Raw genomic sequence first — 22,578 nt, forward strand, 5'->3', positions numbered from 1 at the left:
GTCATCTCTATACCCAATTTGGGGCTTGAACTCACAATCCCAAGATCAAGAGTTGCATGTTCTACCATGGACTGAGCCAGCTGGCACCCCTCAATTTCTTCATCTATAAGAACAGTGACACATTCCAAGACATGCCTGTTCCTTGCAAGGTGATGGTGAAAGCCAGAGATAATGGCTTTGAAGAGTCTGCCTTGTGGAAGATATCCTGAAACTGGCAGCTGTTATTCTCTGGCTCTTCCATCTGAGAATTCAGGGAAACCTAAGTATGGAGAGCTGAGGCTAGAGCCAAGTTCAAAGAGGAATTCATCCTTCGCTTCTCCCACCCCAACCCCACCCCGGACTGATCCTCAAACTAGCAAGGAAACTAGAAGTGCCTGGGAGAGCCATATCCACCCACCACTTCACAAGCCCAGGGCCACCCGGCAAGGTACTGGCAGAGCTGATCCCCTGGACCAGGGATGTGTCCCAGGGCATTCCATTCCTAGGCCAGGCTTTCAGAGTCAGCGAGTGAATCTCATTAGGAAGGTGTGCCCTTGCAACCTCAGTTCCTCATAATTTCTCTGCTCCCCTATCTTCCTTCCTCCCCCACACAACCTGAAGTGTGAATACCATCCCCAGGAGCCTGGGGTTCAGGGAGATCTGAGGTCACTCTCAGGATCTAAGGAGGAGCAGCATAGTTCCCTTCTCAGGACCTCAGTTGAGAGAAAGCCAGACATTAGGACAGATCTTCTAGGGCCAGGCTCTGCCCCTAACCAACCTTTCTGCTTGGCCCAGATTTTCATTGCTGCCCCTGGGACAGGAAAGGGGAAATCTCTTTTTTTTAAAAAAAAAATTATTTTTTGTTGGTGTTCAATTTGCCAACATACAGAATAACACCCAGTGCTCATCCCATCAAGTGCCCCCCTCAGTGCCCGTCACCCATTCACCCCCACCCCCCGCCCTCCTCCCCTTCCACCACCCCTAGTTTGTTTCCCAGAGTTAGGAGTCTTTATGTTCTGTCTCCCTTTCTGATATTTCCTACCCATTTCTTCTCCCTTCCCTTCTATTCCCTTTCACTATTATTTATATTCCTCAAGTGAATGAGACCATATAATGTTTGTCCTTCGATTGACTCATTTCCCTCAGCATAATACCCTCCAGTTCCATCCACGTTGAAGCAAATGGTAGGTATTTGTCGTTTCTAATGGCTGAGTAATATTCCATTGTATACATAGACCACATATTCTTTATCCATTCATCTTTCGATGGACACTGAGGCTCCTTCCACAGTCTGGCTATTGTAGACATTATACTGCTATAAACATCGGGGTGCAGGTGTCCCGGCGTTTCATTGCATCTGTATCTTTGGGGTAAATCCCCAACAGTGCAATTGCTGGGTCGTAGGGCAGGTCTATTTTTAACTCTTTGAGGAACCTCCACACAGTTTTCCAGAGTGGCTGCACCAGTTCACATTCCCACCAACAGTGTAAGAGGGTTCCCTTTTCTCCGCATCCTCTCCAACATTTGTGGTTTCTTGCCTTGTTAATTTTCCCCATTCTCACTGGTGTGAGGTGGTATCTCATTGTGGTTTTGATTTGTATTTGGAAAGGGGAAATCTCTTGGCCAAGGCCTTCCTCCCATTGCTCTCCTCCTTCTCCTTTGGAGGAAATGGCAAGAGCGTGTGAAACTGACAGGTGTGCCACTCTCTGGTGCCAAGTGCCACCTTTCCTAGTCAGGACCAGAGCTGGAACAGGCACGGTGGATTGAGCCTCTGTACAGCTGCTTTGTATTCATGCCTCCGGCAGGGCATAGAATTGTGTCCTAGGCTGGAAATAGCTCTGGCAGGTGGGGGATGAGAAGCACAGGTTCCTGTACCCGATGCCACCTTACACGATGCACTGCAATGGGTCAGGGCAGAGGCCCAGGGTGGGAGGCTGCCCGTGGGAGACGGGGGTACGGACTAGCATCCCTTTAGCTGACTCCTGGCCCCGAGGGGGCTCGCCCACCGCACTCTTGTCCTGGCCACCTCCCCACCCACCGCGGGTCCTCTGCTCCATCTGGCACGCCTCGAGGACACTTTGTGCCGGCTCCCTTGGCTCCGGCTCGCAACCTGGGGAGGTAGAGGAAGCGGTCCATGGCCCGCGCGCTAAAGTGGCCTTGGGGGATGGACGCGTCCAAGCTTCACCTCCGGCCTGCAACCCCCCTCTACGAAATCAACAAACTGTTGGCGCCCTCAAACCTAGGCCCCTAGTGGTCGGGACGCGAGCCTGTCCTTGGACTGTGGCCGGGGCCTTCAGATCCGGAGGGAAACCCCCTGCACGTCTTGTGGGTGGGAGGGGAGGGCCGCGGGTACGAAGGGAAGGTGGCCCCGCGCGCGTAGCCGCTTCCTCCACGCCTCGCCCCGCCCCGCTCTGCCGGACAGAGTCCTCCGCACCCCATAGGCAGAGGCAACCCTCCCCGCCTCCCCGCCCGCTCGGCTCGCCCCGCCTCGGCTCACTTTAAAAGTTTCCTCGGGGCCGGGACGCGCGTAGAGAGCCCTGGTCATCTACGTCGGGATGCTGCGCCTCGGGAGGCTGTGTGCCGGGACCCCAGGGGTGCTGGGGGCCCGCACCGTCCTGGCCCGGGGTTGGCAGGAAGCGAGATTGCAGGGCGTCCGCCCCTTCAGGTAGGCTGCCCGGGGAAGAGGCGAACGACCCAGACTTAGCCACCCCTCCAGGGGAGTTTGGGGGAGGGAGGGGTCCTGCAGAGCTTGCCTAGGGGCCGATCCTACTCTGGCTGGCGGGCCGGAGGCTGCCGCACCTCTGGATGGCACGCGCTGGGGAGCAGATACTCCGCACCCAGCGCCTAGGCAACAGGAAATACTGGCCTGGCTCGTGCAGACTGAGGCTGCAGCTGGTGGCTGGCAGTGACCCTGCACTGACTCTGCGTTCAGATCCAGGACTCCTAGTCCTTGCCATTCATGAGCACACAGAGGACCAGGAATGTAGGCCTTTGGCGGTCTAGCCCAAGAAAGAGGGGCAGGGGTAAGGCTCTAGCTTCAGAACACTGTCTCTGAGCTGGACTCCCTTTAGGGATGCACTCACGCATCTTCGGCCTGTCTTGCAAGGCCGCTAAGCTTAGCGGTCTCCCCTCTCCTCGTTCCATGCTGACAAATTCTGCTTTCGAACCTTGGTACCTGCTGGGCCTATTTTCTTCTGTCCTCAGTGCAAAAAGTGGGATGGGGCCTGGCAGGTGCCCTTTCCCAGTAACTTTGCTGGCTCCTAGCAGTGCCGCTATCTCCCTATAAGATTGCAAATGTGAACATGTGCTGGTTGCTTAAACAGCTGGGCTCCCACTGATGTTATCTGTGATGGTTATCTTCAGCAGTCAGAGGGGGTAAGTCTGGGCACCACTGAACGTGCCCTGCCACCCAGATGGGCCAGGAATTAAGTGGGGAGGAGAACAAAGGGGCTTCTCCTCTGGAGAGAACTGTTTAGTTAACAAAAATAGGATGGGGTGGGGGATGGAATTGGAGGAAACTGCAAATTCCTCTTTTGGCTAAACTCCAAGATCACAACGTTTTGCAGTGTTTTGAACTTGCTAGTTCCCAAAAACTAGAATGCATGCAATGCTTTAAGATGGCTATGCCTGGTTTTCTGAGAAAACCTGGTGGCTCAAGGCTGATCAGTAGATGGGACTGTGCCTCCCTAGGCAAGTTCTGCAGTGGCTAACCTGGGCCTCCAAGCCCCACCTCTAGACTCCTCAGTGAGGGCCCTATTACAATGTGAGGATCCTTAGGAAAGTTACTCCTTTTTTTTTTTTTTTTCTTTTAGATTTTATTTATTTACTTGACACAGAGAGATTGAGAGAGCACAGGCAGGGGGAACAGCAGAGAGAGGGGGAGAAGCAGATTCCCCACTGAGCAAGGAGCCCAAAGACACGGGGCTCGATCCCAGGACCCGGGAATCATGACCTGAGCCAAAGGCTGTTGCTTAACCAACTGTGCCACCCAGGCGCCCCAGCGAAGTTACTCCTAAAAGCATCCATGTTTCATGATGCTAAATCAGGCCACTTCTGATCACATAGTGACATTCCTGACCTTTGACATCTTTGTGTGTAAACAGCAGGACCCGGTACAGGCCTACATACAATCTCAGGTTATGGGCACCAGGTCTCAGAGAAATTCTGCCTCTGTAACCAGGAGGAGATCTATCTATCCAGAGAGAAGGTTTCCTGAGCATTTGGCCTAATTCCTTCCCCATCCTTTCATTCCCTTGCGCTTGAACCCTTTTCTATTTGGCCTGATTTCACTCCTTTCCCCTTCAGAAACCCTCAAGAGTCTTAAGCATTCAACAGAATTCCTGAGCACCTATGTCATGTCAATTACCTGGTGGGTGCTATGGATATAGAAGCTGAAGAACCCAGTCTTCCAGAGACTTGAAGTCCCAGTGGGGGAAAAGAGAAGTCACATGATCACTACTCGTGTTCCAAGCATAATGATATGGAAAGCTCTTGGACTTCTGTTTTCTGCTTCTTCTGATCTAGTTACACATAAAGCCTGCTTCTCTGCCCTGTAGCGCCCCCCCAAACCCCCCTGCAGGCCTATTACATATTAGATCCCTAGTTTTGCCTGTTAGGAAAGAATAAGAACTTTGAAGCCAGACTGCTTTGGGGTAATTTTATAGCCTTGGATTCTCCACCTACTGACCATGTGACCTGGAGGGCATTACCTAACCCCTGAGCCTGGTGAGTTTGTCATTAATGCTACCTACTTGCTGGATTGACAGTCTTGGCTCTGTTCAGCCTTTCCTTTGGGGCTGGTCTGGTCCCTGAGACCTTCAAATGGTGTGTGGGTAGGAATTCCAACTGATTTAAAAGTAGAAGAGGAGAGCCTGGGTGGCTGGGTCAGTTAAGCATATGACTCTATTTCAGTTCAGGTCATGATCTCTGGGTCCTGGGAGAGAGCCCCACACCACAATCCTCCACTTTGGGCTCCATGCTAAGCAAGGAGTCTGCTTGAGGATTCTCTGCCTGTCTCCCTGCTCAGGTATATGTGTGCATGTGCATGCGTGTGAGCTCTCTATCTCTCAAATAAGTAAACAAACAAACAAACAAATAAAAAGGAGAGACTCCTTGTCAGTGGTTTCCTTCTTGTTCCCGGTTCTTCCTTTTATCCAGTTGCCAAGATGGTAGCCTCTGCCCAGCCACAAGTCCAGATCTGGGATCTGCCAGACATTTCCCTCTCCATCAAAGTTGGGGTTATTTAAAGCCTTTTTCCCCAGAAGGAAAGAAGAGGCTCTCTTATTGTTCACCAGATCTCCTGAACCACCAGCTCCTTCCCCTTGTCAACACATCCCCTTCCCCAAGGAAGATGGATGGGCTAGTCTAGGGCTTCAGGGAGTCTTGGACGGAAGATTCCTTGATGAACCTGAAGAGAGCCAGATTCCTCCAGACCACTGAAGCTGGCCTGGGGCTGCCTCACAGTTGCATCTTGGGTGTTGGGACCACTCAGAGCAGAGAAGGACAGAACATTGGCTTAAGCCTTCAGAATTAGGAATGATATTCAGAACTGGAGCTCCAGTGACTCCATGCTGATAGTAGGGCAAAGGGGTAATTAAACTTCATGGACAACCCTCTAGGTGAATGGCTATAATTAGGTGGGACGAGTATCAGAAAATATAAAATGTTTTCCCTATATGAGGGGATTGCATTAAGCCAAGAAGTGTTTTTGTTGGAAACCATAGTAATTAGAAAAAATAGACTCTTCCAGTAATTCCCCAAAGATGATTAACAAGCCATCTGGTAATAATATCCCTACACATTACACTGGGGATCCTCCAGTCTAAATGTAACAATGGAAAATAAACTACAAACTTGGATATTGTAACCAGTGAATGGTAAGCATCAGTTTTGGTTACCCTTTCCGCTTGCTGACTTCATGCAATAGATGTGCGGTCTCCTTTGGAGGCTAGAGAGGGAGTATAAAAATGAATGGCCTTGTTTTTACTGAGTTCTTTGCCTAAAACGGATCCACAGAGGAAGATTATAGACTCTCTCATACAAGGCAGAAAAGGTGCTGCAGTCCCTTGGAGGATGGCAATCAAAGCAGGGAAGAATCTAATTAGTGGAAATGGGACTGGGAAAGACTTTCTGATGAGGCTGGAGTTTGAAACTGATCCTATGGAGCCCATATCCTTGCATAAAACTGCCTGTACTTGAACTCTTTTGAATCCTGGGTATCAAGCCCTCCCAGCCTCCCCACATTTAATTTATTCGATCTATAGGCCGAAACTTTGAAGCCAAGCAGATTGGGTTCAAGTTTAGCTGGTAGCTTTGGGGGTTCATTTTAGCTGGTAGCTTTGGGGCTAAATTGAACCTGACCTTAATCCTATTTTTGAGAGTTTAATAAGGTGATGTTAAGAAAATTTTTAACTCAGGCAGTCCCAGTGGCTTAGCGGTTTAGCGCCGCCTTCAGCCCAGGGCCTGATCCTGGAGGCCTGGGATCAAGTCCTGTGTAGGGATCCCTGCATGGAGCCTGCTTCTCCCTCTGCCTGTGTCTCTGCCTCTCTCTCTCTTTCTCTGTGCTTCTCATGAATAAATAAATAAAAATCTTAAAAAAAAAACTTAAAAAAAGAAGAAAATTTTTAACTCAACAGCCTGATACGAAAGAGATCTTCAACTCATTGCAGTGATGAGCTAGTATTATACAGGTAGTGCTTGGCAACAATGGGTTTGTGCATTCCTGCAATGACTTTAAGGCCCACAGTTTAGTAACTTTGTATGGAGAGTAGGTGGGAGACAGTTCTGGCAGGGCAATTGCCTATACCTAGCTGGGCTGCTCCAGGTAGGTAACATGCCTGTGCTCACAATTTTTTTTTTTGGAACAATTTTTGTTTGTTTGTTTGTTTATCATATGTTGAGCAAACCAAGGTACAGGGCATGATTTCATCTCTTGAATAGGCCTTGCTAGGGGAGTGTCCTTATACATGACAGGTACCCCATAATTCTGCCCAATAAGATTTCTTGCTTCAGACATAAGCAAGCTGTGTTTCTAGCTTACAAATCCTGTCTTGTGAAACCTTGTTGGTGTGTATGTGTTTCTCACTGTGGGAATCAGATGACAAGAGAATGAATCCCAGCCCTACCACTTCCCATTCAGTAAGGCTTCAGGCAAGTCACTCAATCTCTCTGCCCCTTGGCTTGTTTGTAAAATAGGCCACTCGGACAAGAAGCACTCTACATTTCTGCAGACATTCTGTGATTCCTAAGGAGGCTGGGCTTTGAGCCTGATCTCCTAATTCAAGAGTGCTGTGATTGAAGTATGAAGCCTTCAGACTCACAGGAAGTCTCACTTGTGCTAGAACCATTACAAACTCCTCCTAACCGCCTGACACCTTGTAATTCTCTCTCATCCTCCAAGTGAACAGAAACATTGAGGGTTTTGTCTCTAGAAAGCTAAGGTCGTAAGCTAACCTCATAGGTAACTTTGTGATCCCGTCAAGGAGCAAATGTTCTGAATCAGCTCATACAAGCTATTTTCTTGAACAATAACTGTATGTTGTCACTGGTATAAATGTGTCAACTATCTAGGCAGGTACATAAAAATTTCAACTTTATTTTGGGACAAAACAGCTGTTACAGGTTCAAAGTTTTCCCCTCCTACCCTAGCATTGGCCGTCTCTACTCTCATGTATCAAGTGTCACTCCCAGATCAACCAACAGCCTAGGTCTTTGTACAAATTACAGAGAGGAGTGGAAACAGCCCAACCATGCGTGGATCCATGAGTGGTCCAGTGGGCTGGAAGAATGGTGTGTTGGATAGTTATCCTCTGAATCTTGGTGTACAAGGGGGACGGAAGAGGAGAAACTGCCTCTTCTCCACCACAAACTAGAAGATGCACTGGCACATTTCACTACAACTGTGTCTCCTACAAGAGGGAATGTGTTCACTATGGAAGGAGGCTTGCCTGTGAGTATAGCCCGTGAACTTCAGAGAGAGACCAGGGCTCTTTCTCATTGCATAAATGTTGGTCATGACCCAGCCTCTCACGTGATAGAACCATTGAGTCTCCCTCTCTCTATGGTGCATCATTTGAATGTTTGCATTCAAATGTTGCATCATATGAACTCCCAAGAAGGGCACCAAGAAGGAGTTCATCAACCCTCTTGTATTTTCCTTCTTTTTTTAAAGATTTTATTTATTTATTCATGAAAGACACAGAGAAAGAGAGAGAGGGAGAGGCAAAGGGAGAAGCAGGCTCCCTGTGGGGAGCCCAATGTGGCACTCGATCCTGGAACTCTGGGATCATGCCCTGAGCTGAAGGCAGATGCTCAACCGCTGAGCCACCCAGGCATCCCTTATACTTTCCTTCTTAAATATTTCATATGGAAAAAAAAATGAACCACAACCACAGGATAAAATAATGAACCCCTAGGTATCTACCACTCCAAATTAACATATAGCCATACTTGTTACAGAAAATTATAAGTAAGAGAAATAAAACAATAGGGATCAAGTTCAAGTCCCTTTTATAACCATCCTACAGTCTGACTGTCACTGAGAGCTAATGTCATAAATTGAATGCATGTCGTGTCTAAGTGGGTTTTTTGCTTTTAAGCTGAAGGCAGATGCTCAATCGCTGAGCCACCCAGGGGTCCCTCAATAGTACATTTTAAAGACCTATTTACACTGACACTATAGATCTATATTCTTTTTCCACCATATAACTATGTCTCTAGCAATGCAATTGCTGTGTTAAAGGGTTGCCATTTCCAGTTTTTTTGGAAATTATCCTGGAGAGAATGTGGCACGGTGACCACCAGTAGTCACCAAAAGTCTTGTGTCCCCACATCCTCGCAAATGCTCAGTGTTGCCGAGTGAACATTAAAACATTTGCTCCTCTGATAGAGGCCAAAGCGTACCTCACTGTGGGCTGAATGAACATTTCCCTGATTAACAGTGAGACTGGGCTCTTTTGCAATGTCTTCTGTGAATTTTCTGTTCATACTTCTTGGCCCATTTATTATGTTAGATCACTTTTCCTTATGGATTTGTGAGTTTGTTTGCTTTAAATCTGAGCTAAATATGAATCCTTGGTCTCTAACATACAAAATGAAAGTTGTAAACCAAGGCAGCTGCTTGTCATTTAGCTTTGTTGATGATTTATGTCTTTCTTAGGGCCCAGGGACCAGCCTGGCATCAAATGTCTGTGTGGGGGGGGGGGGTGGTAGGGGGGAAGGGCAGAGGCCAGTCCATGACTTGGAACAAAAACAGGCTATTGCTTTCAATTTCATTTCTAAAGCTTTCTTGCTGGCATTTCTTGCTGCCATGGCACCTTGCCCAGGAGAGCAGGGGTCTGCCTCAGCTTGAGGGGTATCCCTGCAGTTCCCTAGAGCCCTCATATCTTGTTATACTCCCTGCTTGGTGGCTTCTGAAAGGATTAAGAGTTTTGCCCAGGGTAACCTGGCTAATTCCTGCCCCCAGCAAGGACAGGATCCAGCTTCAAGCCTCTTGCTCACCTCCTCCCAGAAGGTAATGAATGAGTAATAGGAGGCAAGGGTTTCTTCCCCAAGTGGACTCTGCAGACCTGTTTACTCATATGCCCCAATTGTACCTGCCTCCACAGACTCCTCTAGGACCCAACTCTGACCCTGTCAGGACTGTGTGATCCTGGGTGCCTATGGTAGCCTCTAGCCCTGACTGTAGTCACCAGCCCTGGAATGTCTAGAATGCCATGGGAATTCCCCAAACCAGCCGGCGGGGCCAACACTGGGGCAGAAAGCTTTCCAGCTTGGTATCATCAAGAAACTGCCTCTACAGTTATGGGGCAAAGCCACTGTGGTTGGTGCCAGGAAGAGGGAGCTGGAACATGAGAACAGGTTGGTAAGATCAGAAGCAGTGAAGGTGAATCAGTTGCCACAAATAAATCACAGAAAAGGATCAGTGTGTGCTGGAGGTCTGGGAGGTGGGGGCCAAGTGGGGATACTTCTCCATGTACCTGTGGCATTCAGAGGGCCACAGGTTTGCTGCTTCTGACCCCATAGATCCCTCAGAGAAGGCCGTTTAAAAATACACATAGATAGGGGTCCAGGGTTTTCCACCAACCAGATTTGGAACCATGAGAAAATAAACCTCTTGCTTCTTCATTCATAAAAAAAGAATAATCCTTGTAAAGGTGCTCCAAGACTGATAGTCATCTAACACACATGTGGAAGCCGTCTTTGAGCCATAGGGCTCTACAGAGATTCACTTTGTATTGTATGGAGGCCTTGGAAGTCCTGGATTTGAATACCAGCTTGGCCATTTACTGGTATTTGAGTTTCATTCCCATGTGAAAGTGAGTATGTACTTTGGTCAGGGAGTGTCTCTGAAGATCACAAGAGATCATACGTGTGGAGAGTGTAGAAGAGAACCTGCATGAGGATACATCAGTAAATGTCAGTTCACATTGTCCTGAAATGTGCTTTTTACCTAAAATGTATCAGACATTTTCCATAGAGGTAAATATAGAGAGTATCTCCATTTTAAAAATTTTTTAATGGCATAGGGTTCCTTTGTACAGATGCCCTGTACTTTATCTAATCCCTTGCTTCTAGAAATAAAGTATTTTTCTCAATTCTTTGCTAAGCAGCAATTAATGTCTTTATTCATACCTTTAGACATTCGTTCGTTTTTTTGTTGCTTGTTTTTTAGGATGGAATGGCTGGCCAAAGGATATGCACATTCAAATGTTTTTTTTGTTGTTGTTTTATTTATTTATTTATTTATGATAGTCACACAGAGAGAGAGAGAGAGAGAGAGGCAGAGACACAGGCAGAGGGAGAAGCAGGCTCCACGCAGGGAGCCTGATGTGGGATTCGATCCCTGGTCTCCAGGATCACACCCTAGGCCAAAGGCAGGCGCCAAACCGCTGCGCCACCCAGGGATCCCATGCACATTCAAATGTTAATAGATATTACTAAGTCAGAAGGGATCCAGATTTGGGTGTTCTGAAGCTTGTATAATTTGGGGTGCCGTCTTTATAAAAAAAAGCCCACAAAATTACAAAAGCCAAATTTAATGCAAATTAGATATTAATGTGCGAAAAGAATTTGCGTGTACGAATTGCTGGGTCCTTGAAGATTCAGATCTTTTTCTTATGAGATTTCTTTAGGCAGTTTGCCAGAAATGCTGACACAGAAATGCCTCTTGATTTGCAATCAGCTTCCCTCTTTAACTCCCAGGAAGCCCCAGCTCTAGGGAGCGGCGAGGGATCCTGTAATATAAGCAATATTATGGGTTTTATCCTTACTACCCTTTAAAAACCTTGTGCCAATTTACACTCGGGCCCATTTCTTCACATCCTTGCCAACATTCTGTATTATCAATCATTCTTGCTTTCATGTTGAGATTAATAATCATGTTATTAATCTTCTCTAGTTAGGGAGCTTTATTTAGGCAATATTGAGGGTAGCGTTATAATCCATGGGCTCTCTGCTGAGTACCCCCTGGTCTTTATTCTGGGATAAGCTCCCATACTGGCTGCACAGAGCTGAGGATTCCACAAATTGGCTCCTGTGGCAGGGGTGAACTGCTTTCCAGAATTGCCTCGGAGTATTCTTTGAAAACAATACCTGTCATGGAATTTTGAAATTAGACTTAGACTCCTCTAGAAAGACAGCAATCTTTGGTTTGGGCAGATAACTGATTTGTTATATTTTGTCCTGTAATGACTTTGTTTATTACAGAATCAGACAGACTGAAAAAAAAAAAAAAATATATATATATGATTTTTGAAATAACAGCTCTTGGGGCCCGGTGGTATAATAATTCAGATGAATGACCAAAATGATTGAATTTGGAATACCAGATGCTTTCTTTTCAGAGGTCCTTCTTTTACTAGGTCCTTTTTCCATATCCACCCTTTCTCTTTCTATAAATACACACACATGCCACACACACACCACACACACCATGCCACACCCACACACTACACACACATGCAACGTACCACACACACACACCTCACAATGCAACACATACACATACACTACACCACACATACACCACATACACAAACACCAACATGCACATGCCAACCACACCACACATACCATACCACTTATACCCCCCACCCCTACACCATACACATATACCACATGCATATATCACACATACCACACACCAGACACACACACCAGCACATATGCACCACACACACGCCACACACACATACATGCCACATCACACCATACATACCACACCACTCACACCACACAACGCGCCACACACCACATGCCACATATACACACCATACACCACACACACCACATATCAGTCACATACACATCCCAAACACCAGACACATACTTCCAGACACATTCCAGGCACACACATACACCATACACCACACACTAGACACACACACACACACACACACACACACACACACACACACTCCATAGTTTTTTGCCACCACTTGCAGACATTATAATATCAGTGTTTTCCAGCTCTGCTGATCTCTTGGAAAACAAATGCCTCGTGGTTGTTTTGCTCTGATTTGTGATGCGGACATCTTTTCCTAGATCGTCCTTTGTCCTTGAGTTTGTGGCCGATTTGTGTTTCATGCATCAATGCCACTTGGTTTATTTCTGTAGAAATGCTCTTTGTGATTGAATGATGAGGCATTTTAATCAACTTGTATCGCAGCATCTTGGATAATTTGCTTAACCTCTCCCTCCTCCTATAAAACAGGGACGGAACAACTCAAGACAATTTCCTTGAGAAAACCAGCAAGACAGCCTTGCAAGGCGAGGTACTTGATGTTCTCCTTCTACCTTCAGGTCGCATACCCTGCAGGAGATATACCGTTACTGCCCTTTGCCACTTATAGTGCTCATCTTTTTCATAAATCAGAATCACCCCCACTCCTAACTCATCATTAAAGACATTCCTGAAAATGACATTGTAAGGCAGATGGTTATCCGGTGGCTCTGGTTTCCTGCTAGAGCATTAGTATTCCAGTTGGGGGCTGCCTACTGGATCACAGCCTTGCACCCAGGAAGCCATGTGTGTCATGCACTGTGTCATGAGCTGCTCTGTGCTCCTGAACCTGGGGAACATGCATCCATGTATGAAACAGGTTGGTTGGGCCAATAGTCACAGTGGGACCATGAATTGTACAGAGGACACATACACTGCTTTACCATCTGCTGGAGTTCTCAGGAAGAAAAATCCTGCTACATTCAAAAAAGAGATTCTTTCTTTGAGTAATTTCCGGGACAGGGATCTCAAACAGATGTTGTCTGGTTGACTTACCCAGCATTAGTTATTAATGTATGGATGGATTTTGCACAGAAATGGCACATGCTGCTTTTATTGTTGTGACAAAATGGTAAATAGATGCCACAATCTGTCACTAAATTTAGTTTATAAATTATGAGTATAGCAACACTAGCTTAATCCCTAGGAGAGGGATCCCTGGGTGGCGCAGCGGTTTGACGCCTGCCTTTGGCCCGGGGCGCGATCCTGGAGACCCGGGATCGAATCCCACGTCGGGCTCCCAGTGCATGGAGCCTGCTTCTCCCTCTGCCTGTGTCTCTGCCTCTCTCTCTCTGTGACTATCATAAATAAATAAAAATAAATCTTAAAAAAAGAAAATCATTAAAAAAAAATCCCTAGGAGAGTTTTCTTTTAAATTTTGCATTGAAGCATACCATAGGTTCAGAAAAGGACATATAGTTTAAGTGCTTTGTTGAATTTTTGATGAACTGTGCACACCCATATAACTAGCACCCATTTGGCTACTCTCCTGATTTCCAACAGCATAGATTAGTTTTGCCTGTTTTGTACATAGAAATGAAACCAGACAGTATATACCTTTTCCTTTTTGGCTTCTTTAATTTTTTTATGAGTTTCACTCATATTGTTGGGTATAATCATGATTTATTTGCTGTCATTACTATATAACATTGAAAATAACATATCACCATGTATTTATCCATTCTGCTGTTGAGGGGTTGAGTAGTTTCCATATTGAAGACAACACAAAAATCCTCATACCTGTCTTTTGGTGAGCACATGCATGAATTCTGTTGGATATAAACTTAGGAGTGAAATTATTCATTTTTTAACTGTACAATTAAATAGTTTTTAGTACAGTCATGGATATGTGCAACCATCACCATGGTCAATTTTAGAACATTTTCTTCACCTCAAAGAGAAACCCCACCCCCCTTAGTTATCACCTCTGTATCTTTCCCTCCCCTCAGCCCTAAGCAACCATGTAATCTACTTTCTAAATCTATAGATTTGCTTATTCTCAATATTTTATATGCATGGAATTATACCATATGTGTCTTTCTGTGTCTAGTTTCTTTAGCTTATAATATTTTCTTTTTTTAAAGATTTTATTTGTTTATTCATGAGAGATGCAGAGAAAGAGAGAGAGGCAGAGACACAGGTAGAGGGAGAAGCAGGCTCCATGCAGGGAGCCTGACATGGGACTCGATCCCAGGTCTCTAGGATCAGGCCCTGGGCTGAAGGCGGCACTAAACCACTGAACCACCGGGCTGCCCATTATTTTCAAGGTTCATCCATGTTATAGTTCATCCATGTTATAGTGCCCATTATTTTCAAGGTTCATCCATGTTATATATAGTTATGTCAATACTTCATTTCCTTTTTATGGCCAAATAATATTCCATTGTATGGATATTCCACATTTTGTTTACCCATTCATTAATTGCTGGAACTTATAGGTTGTTTTCATCTTTGGCTGTTGTAAATAGTACTGCTATGAACATTTATGTACAAGTCTGCATTGGAGCACCTGTTTTCAATTCTTTTGGGTAGCTACCTAGGAGCAGAATTGCTGGGTCATTGGTAACCTCTATGTTTAACTTTTTGGGGAAGCACCAAACTGGTTTCTACATTGGCTGCACCATTTTACATTCCCACCAGCAGTGCACAAGGGTTCCAGTTTCTCCACACGCTCACCAGCACTTGTTATTTTGGGTTTTTTGATTTGAGCCTTCCAAGTGAGTATGTATAATGTAGTAGCTCACTGTGGCTTTCATTTGCATTTCATGTGCTTGTTGACCACATATCTTCTTTGGAAAAAGTCTATTCAAGTGCTTCACTCATTTTTTAATTGGATTGTTACGTGCAATATTTATAATTCACTCATCTGGTTTTTCCACTGAGCACCTCTTATGTTCTAGGCTCCATGAAGCACTGGAGATAAAACCATGAACACATTAGTTGCCAACAATAAAAGGTCAAGAGAATTCTTTTTTTTTTTTTTTTTTTTTTTTTTTTAAGGTCAAGAGAATTCTTAAAAAAAAAAAAAAAAAAAAGGAGGGGCGAGGATGACTGGGTGGCTCAGCCAGTTAAGTGTCTGCCTTCAGCTCAGGTCATAATCTCAGGGATGGAACCCTGTGTTGTCTGGCTCCCTGCTCAGCAGGGAGTCTACTTCTCACTCTCCCTCTGCTCCTCCTCCCTCCTACATGTGCTCTTTCTCTCTCAAATAAATAAAATCTTAAAAAAAAAAAATCTTGTTTCCTGACAACAGAAGTGGGCCTGAATTCTCAAATGCCAACTCTCTGAGAGCACCTTGAGGTGGGGCTTTGTCTCCATTTCATCATGGCTCCCACCTGGCTGACTTAAGCACTTTAGGATGCCCAACCCATGTAGCTGGAGGCATCACTAAATGTTTACAATAGTCTCTCCTTATTCACAGGGGATACGTTCCAAGACTGCCAGTGGAGGCCTAAGATCACAACCAGTACCCAAGCCTATATATGCAAAGCTTTTTCCTATCCATATATACACCTATGATAAAGCTTAATTTATAAAGTAGGCACATAAAAGATTAATGACAACAGTAATAAAATAGGACAACTATAATAATATACTATAATAAAAATTACATGAATGTGGTCTCTCTCTCTTAAAATATTGTATGCTCCTATACTCACCCTTCTTGTAATGACATGAGAAAATAAAATGCCTTCATGATGAGAGAAAGCGAGGTAAATGACATAAGCATGTGATACTGTGTTAGGCTACTAGTGACTTTTTTTAAAATATTTTATTTATTTATTTGACAGAGGGAGAGAGAGAGAGAGAGAGAGAGAGAGCATAAGCAGGGACAGGGGGAGTGGGAGAGGGAGAAATGGGCTTCCCACTGAGCAGAGAGCCTGATGTGGGGCTGGATCCCAAGACCCTGAGATCATGACCTGAGCTGAAGGCAGACATTCAACTGACTGAGCCACCCAGGCACCCCATGACCTTCTGACTATATGTCAGAAGGAGGATCCTCTGCTTAGCCACAGGTAACTGCATATGAGGGGGGTACTTTTGGACTTTACTTCTTTGAGTTGGGAGCCATAGGGACTGCTGGTTCTCCTCCTCCTGCTCCTTAAGCTTCCCACTCAAATTAAAAAATAATAATAAGGGGCGCCTGAGTGGCTCAGTGGTTGAGCATCTGCCTTTGGCTCAGGGTGTGATCCCAGTCCGGGGATGGAGTCCCACGGCGGGCTCCCCGCAGGGAGCCTGCTTCTCCCTCTGCCTGTGTCTCTGCCTCTCTCTGTGTCTCTCATGAATAAATACATAAAATTTAAAAATAAAAATAAAAAAAATAATAATAACAAAGCCAGAACTTTTCCTCAAAGCAAATCTCTGTTGTCTTTTTCAGGATTAGTTGGAATGTATGCCACTTGGTTTAGTTACAGAAAAAGAAATGGCTGCCTCTTTCTGCCCAAGGCCTTTGGGGTGTGTTCGAGGAAGGAGGAAAGTAGAACCAACTGTTTGCCCTTGGGGTTTGGAACCAATGGGTGGTTCTTTCGTTTATGAACAAAGTGCATTCATCCACATTTCTAGGTCCCTTAAAGTCCTTTGGAGGAGCCGCCTCTTTCTACCTCAGTCCAGCCCTGCCCCAATCCTGATTAAGGTCAACCAGCAAACAGTTGTGGAAGAAATAAAATGGAGATTAGATAGTCTGGAGGATACATCCAAAGCCTAAGGAATAGAATTGGCTACCCACTTCTCCCTGATTTGTGGGGGTTGGGGGATGGGGGATGGTCATAGCTCTCCTTTGGGGGGCAGTTGTGTTGAGGTCTCCACTTCAGGTCCAACTACTACCAGCCGAGTGGGCCACTTGGTCTCTTTGTATTCTTGTTTCTTTACCCAGAGCATGGCAGTTCATGCTTCCTACCTGGACTTTTTAGGATTAACTTAGTGTGTCACAGAAACCCACTCTCACCAAGGCTTCAAGTGGTGGCGGCATGGTATGGTATGCCCCACTGTCAAGCTCCAGCCCAAGATGAGAGCTACAGTCTCTCCCTATAGCAGATGACATTCCACCCAGTGGAAAGGACCAAGAGATGATGCCCCTTCCTTTAAGGGAAGTGCACATAGTACCTCTCCCTGGCCAGACCACCTGCAAGGGAAGCTTGGGAATGTGGTCTGGATTCCATGTGTTCATGGTCAGCTAAACACCCCGAGTGAGGGTGGTTTATTAAGGACAAGGGCCTCCTGGGGACCTCTGTCGCAGCACCTATCAGAGCTGCCGTGAAGATAAGGGATGTAAATGTAACACATGTGACAACTGAAATGGATTTCGTTTGTCTTTTGTTTTGTTTTGGTATCTGTTTGTTTGCTGCACATAAATCAACCTGTTGATTTTCCAACTAGAATTTCCAGGAGGTGACTATCTGGTCTGAAATCCATAGCGAATGAGTAGAAGCACAGGTTCCAAACTAAATAGGACTCCTGGTCACTGTGAGAGTAAGAAGAAGTGTGTTGTCAGGTTCTGTTGACCACAAAACCATGAAAGTGTCTGAGATTTGCCCTTTGCTCCCTCCTGATTCTGCCCTGGGCTCCACGCTGATCGTGGAGCCTATTTTTTTAAAAAAAGAAAAGAAGAAAGAAAAGGTTAACCAGGCCATTTAGGTAATATCCCTTCCACTTGAGAATAACCAGTGATCCAGTCCTAAAACTATTCATATATGGGTGGGAAAGCTGAGGTCTAGAAAGGCGAAATCCTGTGTCTTTACTTGGATTCCCCCGAGAATGAGGACTACAGGTGGTTTGTAATGGTAGGAAGCAGGAGTGAGGAGAAAGAGCCTGGAAGAGAAGCTGGTATAGCGTGTGATATTGAAGTCACAGCCAAGGCAACCCCCAGGACCTCTGAGAAGGTCCAGATGCCTCCCAGATCTGTCCAGCTGCAGAAGGGGAGAATTGAAGCCCCCATGCAGATAGAATCTCCAGGGAATTGTCCCAGTAGCAGAAACCAGAGGTGCTCCATGGAGGTGACCTGGGACACCAAAGGTGTCTGCGGCAGTTGCCCACCCAGCCAGCAGCATACCTAGGATGAGATCTCAGACACCTCCTCCTCAGACCCTGTCCCTGATCCCAGCCTGGTGCTCACCTGCTCCCTACAGAGCTGTAGCGGGTGATTTCATGTGTGACTCCACATCCTCTCCCTGGTCCAAAGCAGCCACCAGTCCGGGTGGCCTCTCCATCCGCCTGCCTTGTGACCAGCCCTCCTGCAAGATGGCAGCAGGCTCCTTTCCCATTTATGGGGCCACCCAGTTTTGCTCCCCTCTGCCCTGCATACCTTGTTCTTCCCAGAAATTTTTCCCCCACAAGACCTAAGCAGTCAGACAACAGAAGATACACATGGTCTTTCTAGCATAGTAGCTGCAGCAGTGAATGGTCAGAATTGGCTTTCAGGCCCCACACTACACCCTCTCTGATGAGAACAGGGTCTCAGACCTGTTGCACTGAACCTTGTGCCCTGCCCCCACCCCCGTGAGGCCTCAGCAGGAGCCCAGCCCCTGTCACCCAGAGGAACAAGAGAGTGCATGCAGGCCTAAGCTCACCATGTGATACTTTTACTTCTGGAGGCCTATTTGTTTTTGTTTTTAAAATAATAGATTTTTGTTTGTTTGTTTGTTTGAGCACAGTTTTAGAGTGACATAAGAGCTGAACCTTTCTGTTGGGTCCTGATTCCTGCAGATGGGGCAGGGTCAGGCAGTTTCTGAGGTAGTGTTGTGAGCAACCTGCCTCCCAGCCAGGTGTGCCAACACTTGGTGCCAGAGAGGCCTGGCCTGGCCTAATGGAGTCTGTTGCCTGTCTCCCCACAGTTCTGGAGAAGCGGATCACACTGTCCTCCTGCCCACTGGAGGCCTCAGCTACATCCAGGGCCCCACCAGACATAGCCTTATCCACAAGACTGTAGGGCAGTGCCTGGAAGCCACAGCGCAGAGGATGCCTGACATAGAGGCTTTGGTCATCCCCCATGAAAACATCAGGGTGACCTTTGCCCAGCTCCAAGAGGAGGTGAGCCCTGCTCTTAAACCTTCAAAGCGGGCAAGTGCTACCCCCCAGCCTGTGCAGGCTTGGGGGAGCTGCAGGAGCCGTACCTGCTGTGGGACAGGGGGATGGGACTGCCTGAGGACCCCAAGGGATGGCAGGAGAATGGGACAGGGCAGAGACAGAAGGGGCCTGATGTCACCTGCATGGACCCCACCTGGGATACTTAGCCCCGGGCCCACTGAGGCCTGGGAATTGACCTGTTCCATGTTCCCAGGGTGTTTTGATATGAACCCCTGGGCGAAGGGCTGAGGTGGGAGTCACAGGCCCCTTCCTGCTTACCCGCATCTCACCCCTGTGCTCTGTCTGTTTACACCAGGTGGACAAGGCTGCTTCTGGGCTCCTGAGTATCGGTCTCTGCAAGGGCGACCGGCTGGGCATGTGGGGACCCAACTCCTATGCATGGGTGCTCCTACAGCTGGCCACCGCTCGGGCGGGCATCATTCTGGTGAGCAGGGGCTTGCCCGACACAGCTGGGTAGGTAGGGAGTCCACAATTCAGGGGGGAGTCCCCAGCTCCTTGGCCTCCAAACCATCAGTACCCAGCTGGTTTCACACAGGATGGTGCTTTCTCGTGAAGCCTACCAAGGAGGCCCAGAAGTATAGGACACTGCCTCTGATGACATGGCGTTTCTGTGCCCCCTAAGAATGGAGAGGCAGCGAGAGGGAAGGGGTCTAGCCGAGACACTGACCAACACACCCTCACTGTCTCCACTAGGTATCTGTGAACCCAGCCTATCAGGCTATGGAGCTAGAGTATGCTCTCAAGAAGGTAGGACCCCCTCCTAGGGAAGGGCCCTGGCCGGCACAGCCAGAGAGCTGATGGGAGGGAGGTTGGGGAGGGCATGCACAAGTGGGTGACACCCAGTGTCTGTCCTTCCTTGGGTCTGTATGGGTGGGAGGGGAGGGTGATTGGTCAGACACAAGGCTGGTGTGTGTGTTGAGGTGGTACACGTGTCTTTGAGGGTGGTAGTGCATGTGTGAGGTGGTGTGTATGTGTGAGAGAGCAACTGTTAGTGATGACTACCCTGGAGCTGCTGCCTGGGCTTCCTGCTAACTGTTTTGGGTGTGGGGGGGCTCCACCTCCACAGGTAGGTTGCAAAGCTCTCGCTTTCCCCAAGCAATTCAAGACTCAGCAATACTATAACATCTTGAAGCAGATCTGTCCAGAGTTGGAGAAGGCCCAGCCAGGGTCCTTGAAGAGTCAGAGGTGAGGGTGTCCCATATCGGAAAGGGTGCCTTGTGTGGCCCCTTGGTATCCCCCTGCCTCCAAGCCCAGGGATGAGGCTCCTATCAGCCTGGGCCCTGACTCTCACGACCCTCCCTAAACCCAGGCTCCCAGAACTGACCACACTCATCTCGGTGGACGACCCTTTGCCGGGGACCCTGCTCCTGGATGAGGTGGTGGAAACTGGAAGCAAAGAGCAGCATCTGGCCCAGCTCCGGTACACCCAGCAGTTCCTGTCCTGCCATGATCCCATCAACATCCAGTTTACCTCGGTAGGGCAGAGGTCTCCAGGCTCCACATGCAGGCTAGCATGCTAGCCCCTCCTCACCCCTGTGACCCTTCCACAAGAACGAGGAGATGACCGAGGAAGTCTGGAGTGCAGACACTCTTCTCCTGGGGCCAGCCCTAGCTATCCTCTCTGCCCTGGAAAACATTGGCCACTGGTGTCCTTGTCCCACACACACCACCCTCTTCCCTGGGTCCTGTAATCCTCAGCACAGGGGCAGATGCGCTGGGCCACCAAAACCAGAGCTGATAGATCCACCTCCTTATTTAGCGGATGAAGAAACTGAGGCCCAGAGTGGGAATCTGCTGGTGGGCCACAGAGTTCTCTGAGCCATATTTATGAGGGGCATAAGGACAGAGACCTTTTCTGCCACCTTTCTGGATCCTAATACCCGGCACGTGGTAAATGTTTGCGAGCACAGACTCGGAATGAATGGACCTGAGGCAGTAGTCTTGTCTCCTGCTGCCCAGTTCCAGGGCTCTCCCATACAGTGTCCCAGAGTGGGAAGGAGATGGGGAACAGGAGGCCAAGCATCACTTGCTTGTCTTCTCAGGGGACAACAGGCAATCCTAAGGGGGCCACCCTCTCCCACTACAACATTGTCAACAACTCCAACCTGATAGGAGATCGTCTGAAGATGCACCTGAAGGTGAGGGCGGCTAGCCCAGGCCCTGCTGGGGATGGGGAAACCGTGCAGGCTAGGGGCACTGGCTCCTGGGGCTTCTGGCTCCAGAACCAGCTTCCTGCCTCTATCTCCAGCCGCCAGAGGAGAAACGGATGATCCTGCCCAGCCCCTTGTACCACTGCCTGGGTTCTGTAGGGGGCACAATGGTGAGCGTGATGTATGGTACCACCTTAATCCTCTCTTCTCCGACCTTTAATGGCAAGAAAGCACTGGAGGCCATCAGCAAAGAGAGGTGAGCATCAGTGGGCAGCCCCCTGGGGGCTGATGAGCCCCTGATACTTTTCAGAGCCTCCCCCACCTTTAGCCCAGAGAAATGGAGACCAGGGGTAGTGGGGGACGCCCAGGGGAAGACCAGTCCCTGCCTCCAAAAAGTTCATCCTTCCTGTTTCCCACATGGGGGGTCTTGGCCCTTACTGCAGGTTCAGGGTGGGACAGGTGAGAGAACAGGGAGTTCCCTTCCCCTTCCGAGCCTGATTTTGAGATTCCTCCCCCACCTTACACAGAGGCTCCTTCCTGTATGGCACCCCCACAATGTTCGTGGACATTCTGAACCAGCCAGACTTCTCCAGTTATGACATCTCGACCATTCGTGGAGGTGGGATAGGGCCAAGGGTGGCCAGGCCAGGAGTGGCCTGGTGAGCTGAACATGTGCCCAATCTTTTATTTAGGGGGCAGTAAGATCCATAGAGAAGTGGGTGGGAGGGAGGCAGATCCTCAGTGTCCCTGGGCACTAGCCCAAGGCTAGCTGCCAGCTATAGCAACAAGGCCAGGGTCAGGGGTGAGAGGGAAATGTTCTTCCCTAGAAGGAGCTATAGGTGAATGGGGATCTGCTGGGCCTGGGAAGCTGGGAGCTGTGTCAGTCCTCTCTCTGATTCAGGTGTGATTGCTGGATCCCCTGCACCCCCAGAGCTGATCCGAACCATCATTGACAAGCTAAACATGAAGGATCTGGTGGTGAGTGGAAGGAAGCCGGGCTGGGGCTGTGGGCAGGGGGCAGGCCAGGCCGGGGTGAGAACAGACTGGTGGGTGTGCGATGAGCTCAGGCCGGAGATCTCCACAGAAGAC

The 22,578-nt window shown here is 47.9% G+C and overlaps 1 protein-coding gene across 1 annotated transcript in view; it reads left to right on the forward strand.

Annotated features, from left to right (window-relative positions):
• Window positions 1-2,274: 2,274 nt before the first annotated feature.
• ACSF2 (acyl-CoA synthetase family member 2) overlaps window positions 2,275-22,578 on the forward strand; it is a 29,871-nt gene continuing 9,567 nt past the window's right edge. The window contains exons 1-10 of the mRNA XM_025995875.2: window positions 2,275-2,644; window positions 19,087-19,282; window positions 19,635-19,763; window positions 20,033-20,086; window positions 20,406-20,524; window positions 20,649-20,814; window positions 21,382-21,477; window positions 21,588-21,745; window positions 22,017-22,108; window positions 22,391-22,467. Coding sequence (XP_025851660.1) covers window positions 2,535-2,644; window positions 19,087-19,282; window positions 19,635-19,763; window positions 20,033-20,086; window positions 20,406-20,524; window positions 20,649-20,814; window positions 21,382-21,477; window positions 21,588-21,745; window positions 22,017-22,108; window positions 22,391-22,467 — 1,197 coding nt within the window. The 5' untranslated portion in view covers window positions 2,275-2,534. The remainder of the gene's footprint in view (window positions 2,645-19,086; window positions 19,283-19,634; window positions 19,764-20,032; window positions 20,087-20,405; window positions 20,525-20,648; window positions 20,815-21,381; window positions 21,478-21,587; window positions 21,746-22,016; window positions 22,109-22,390; window positions 22,468-22,578) is intronic.

This window comes from Vulpes vulpes, chromosome 2 (genome assembly GCF_048418805.1).
Source record: "Vulpes vulpes isolate BD-2025 chromosome 2, VulVul3, whole genome shotgun sequence".
In the NCBI taxonomy this organism is placed as follows: domain Eukaryota; kingdom Metazoa; phylum Chordata; class Mammalia; order Carnivora; family Canidae; genus Vulpes; species Vulpes vulpes.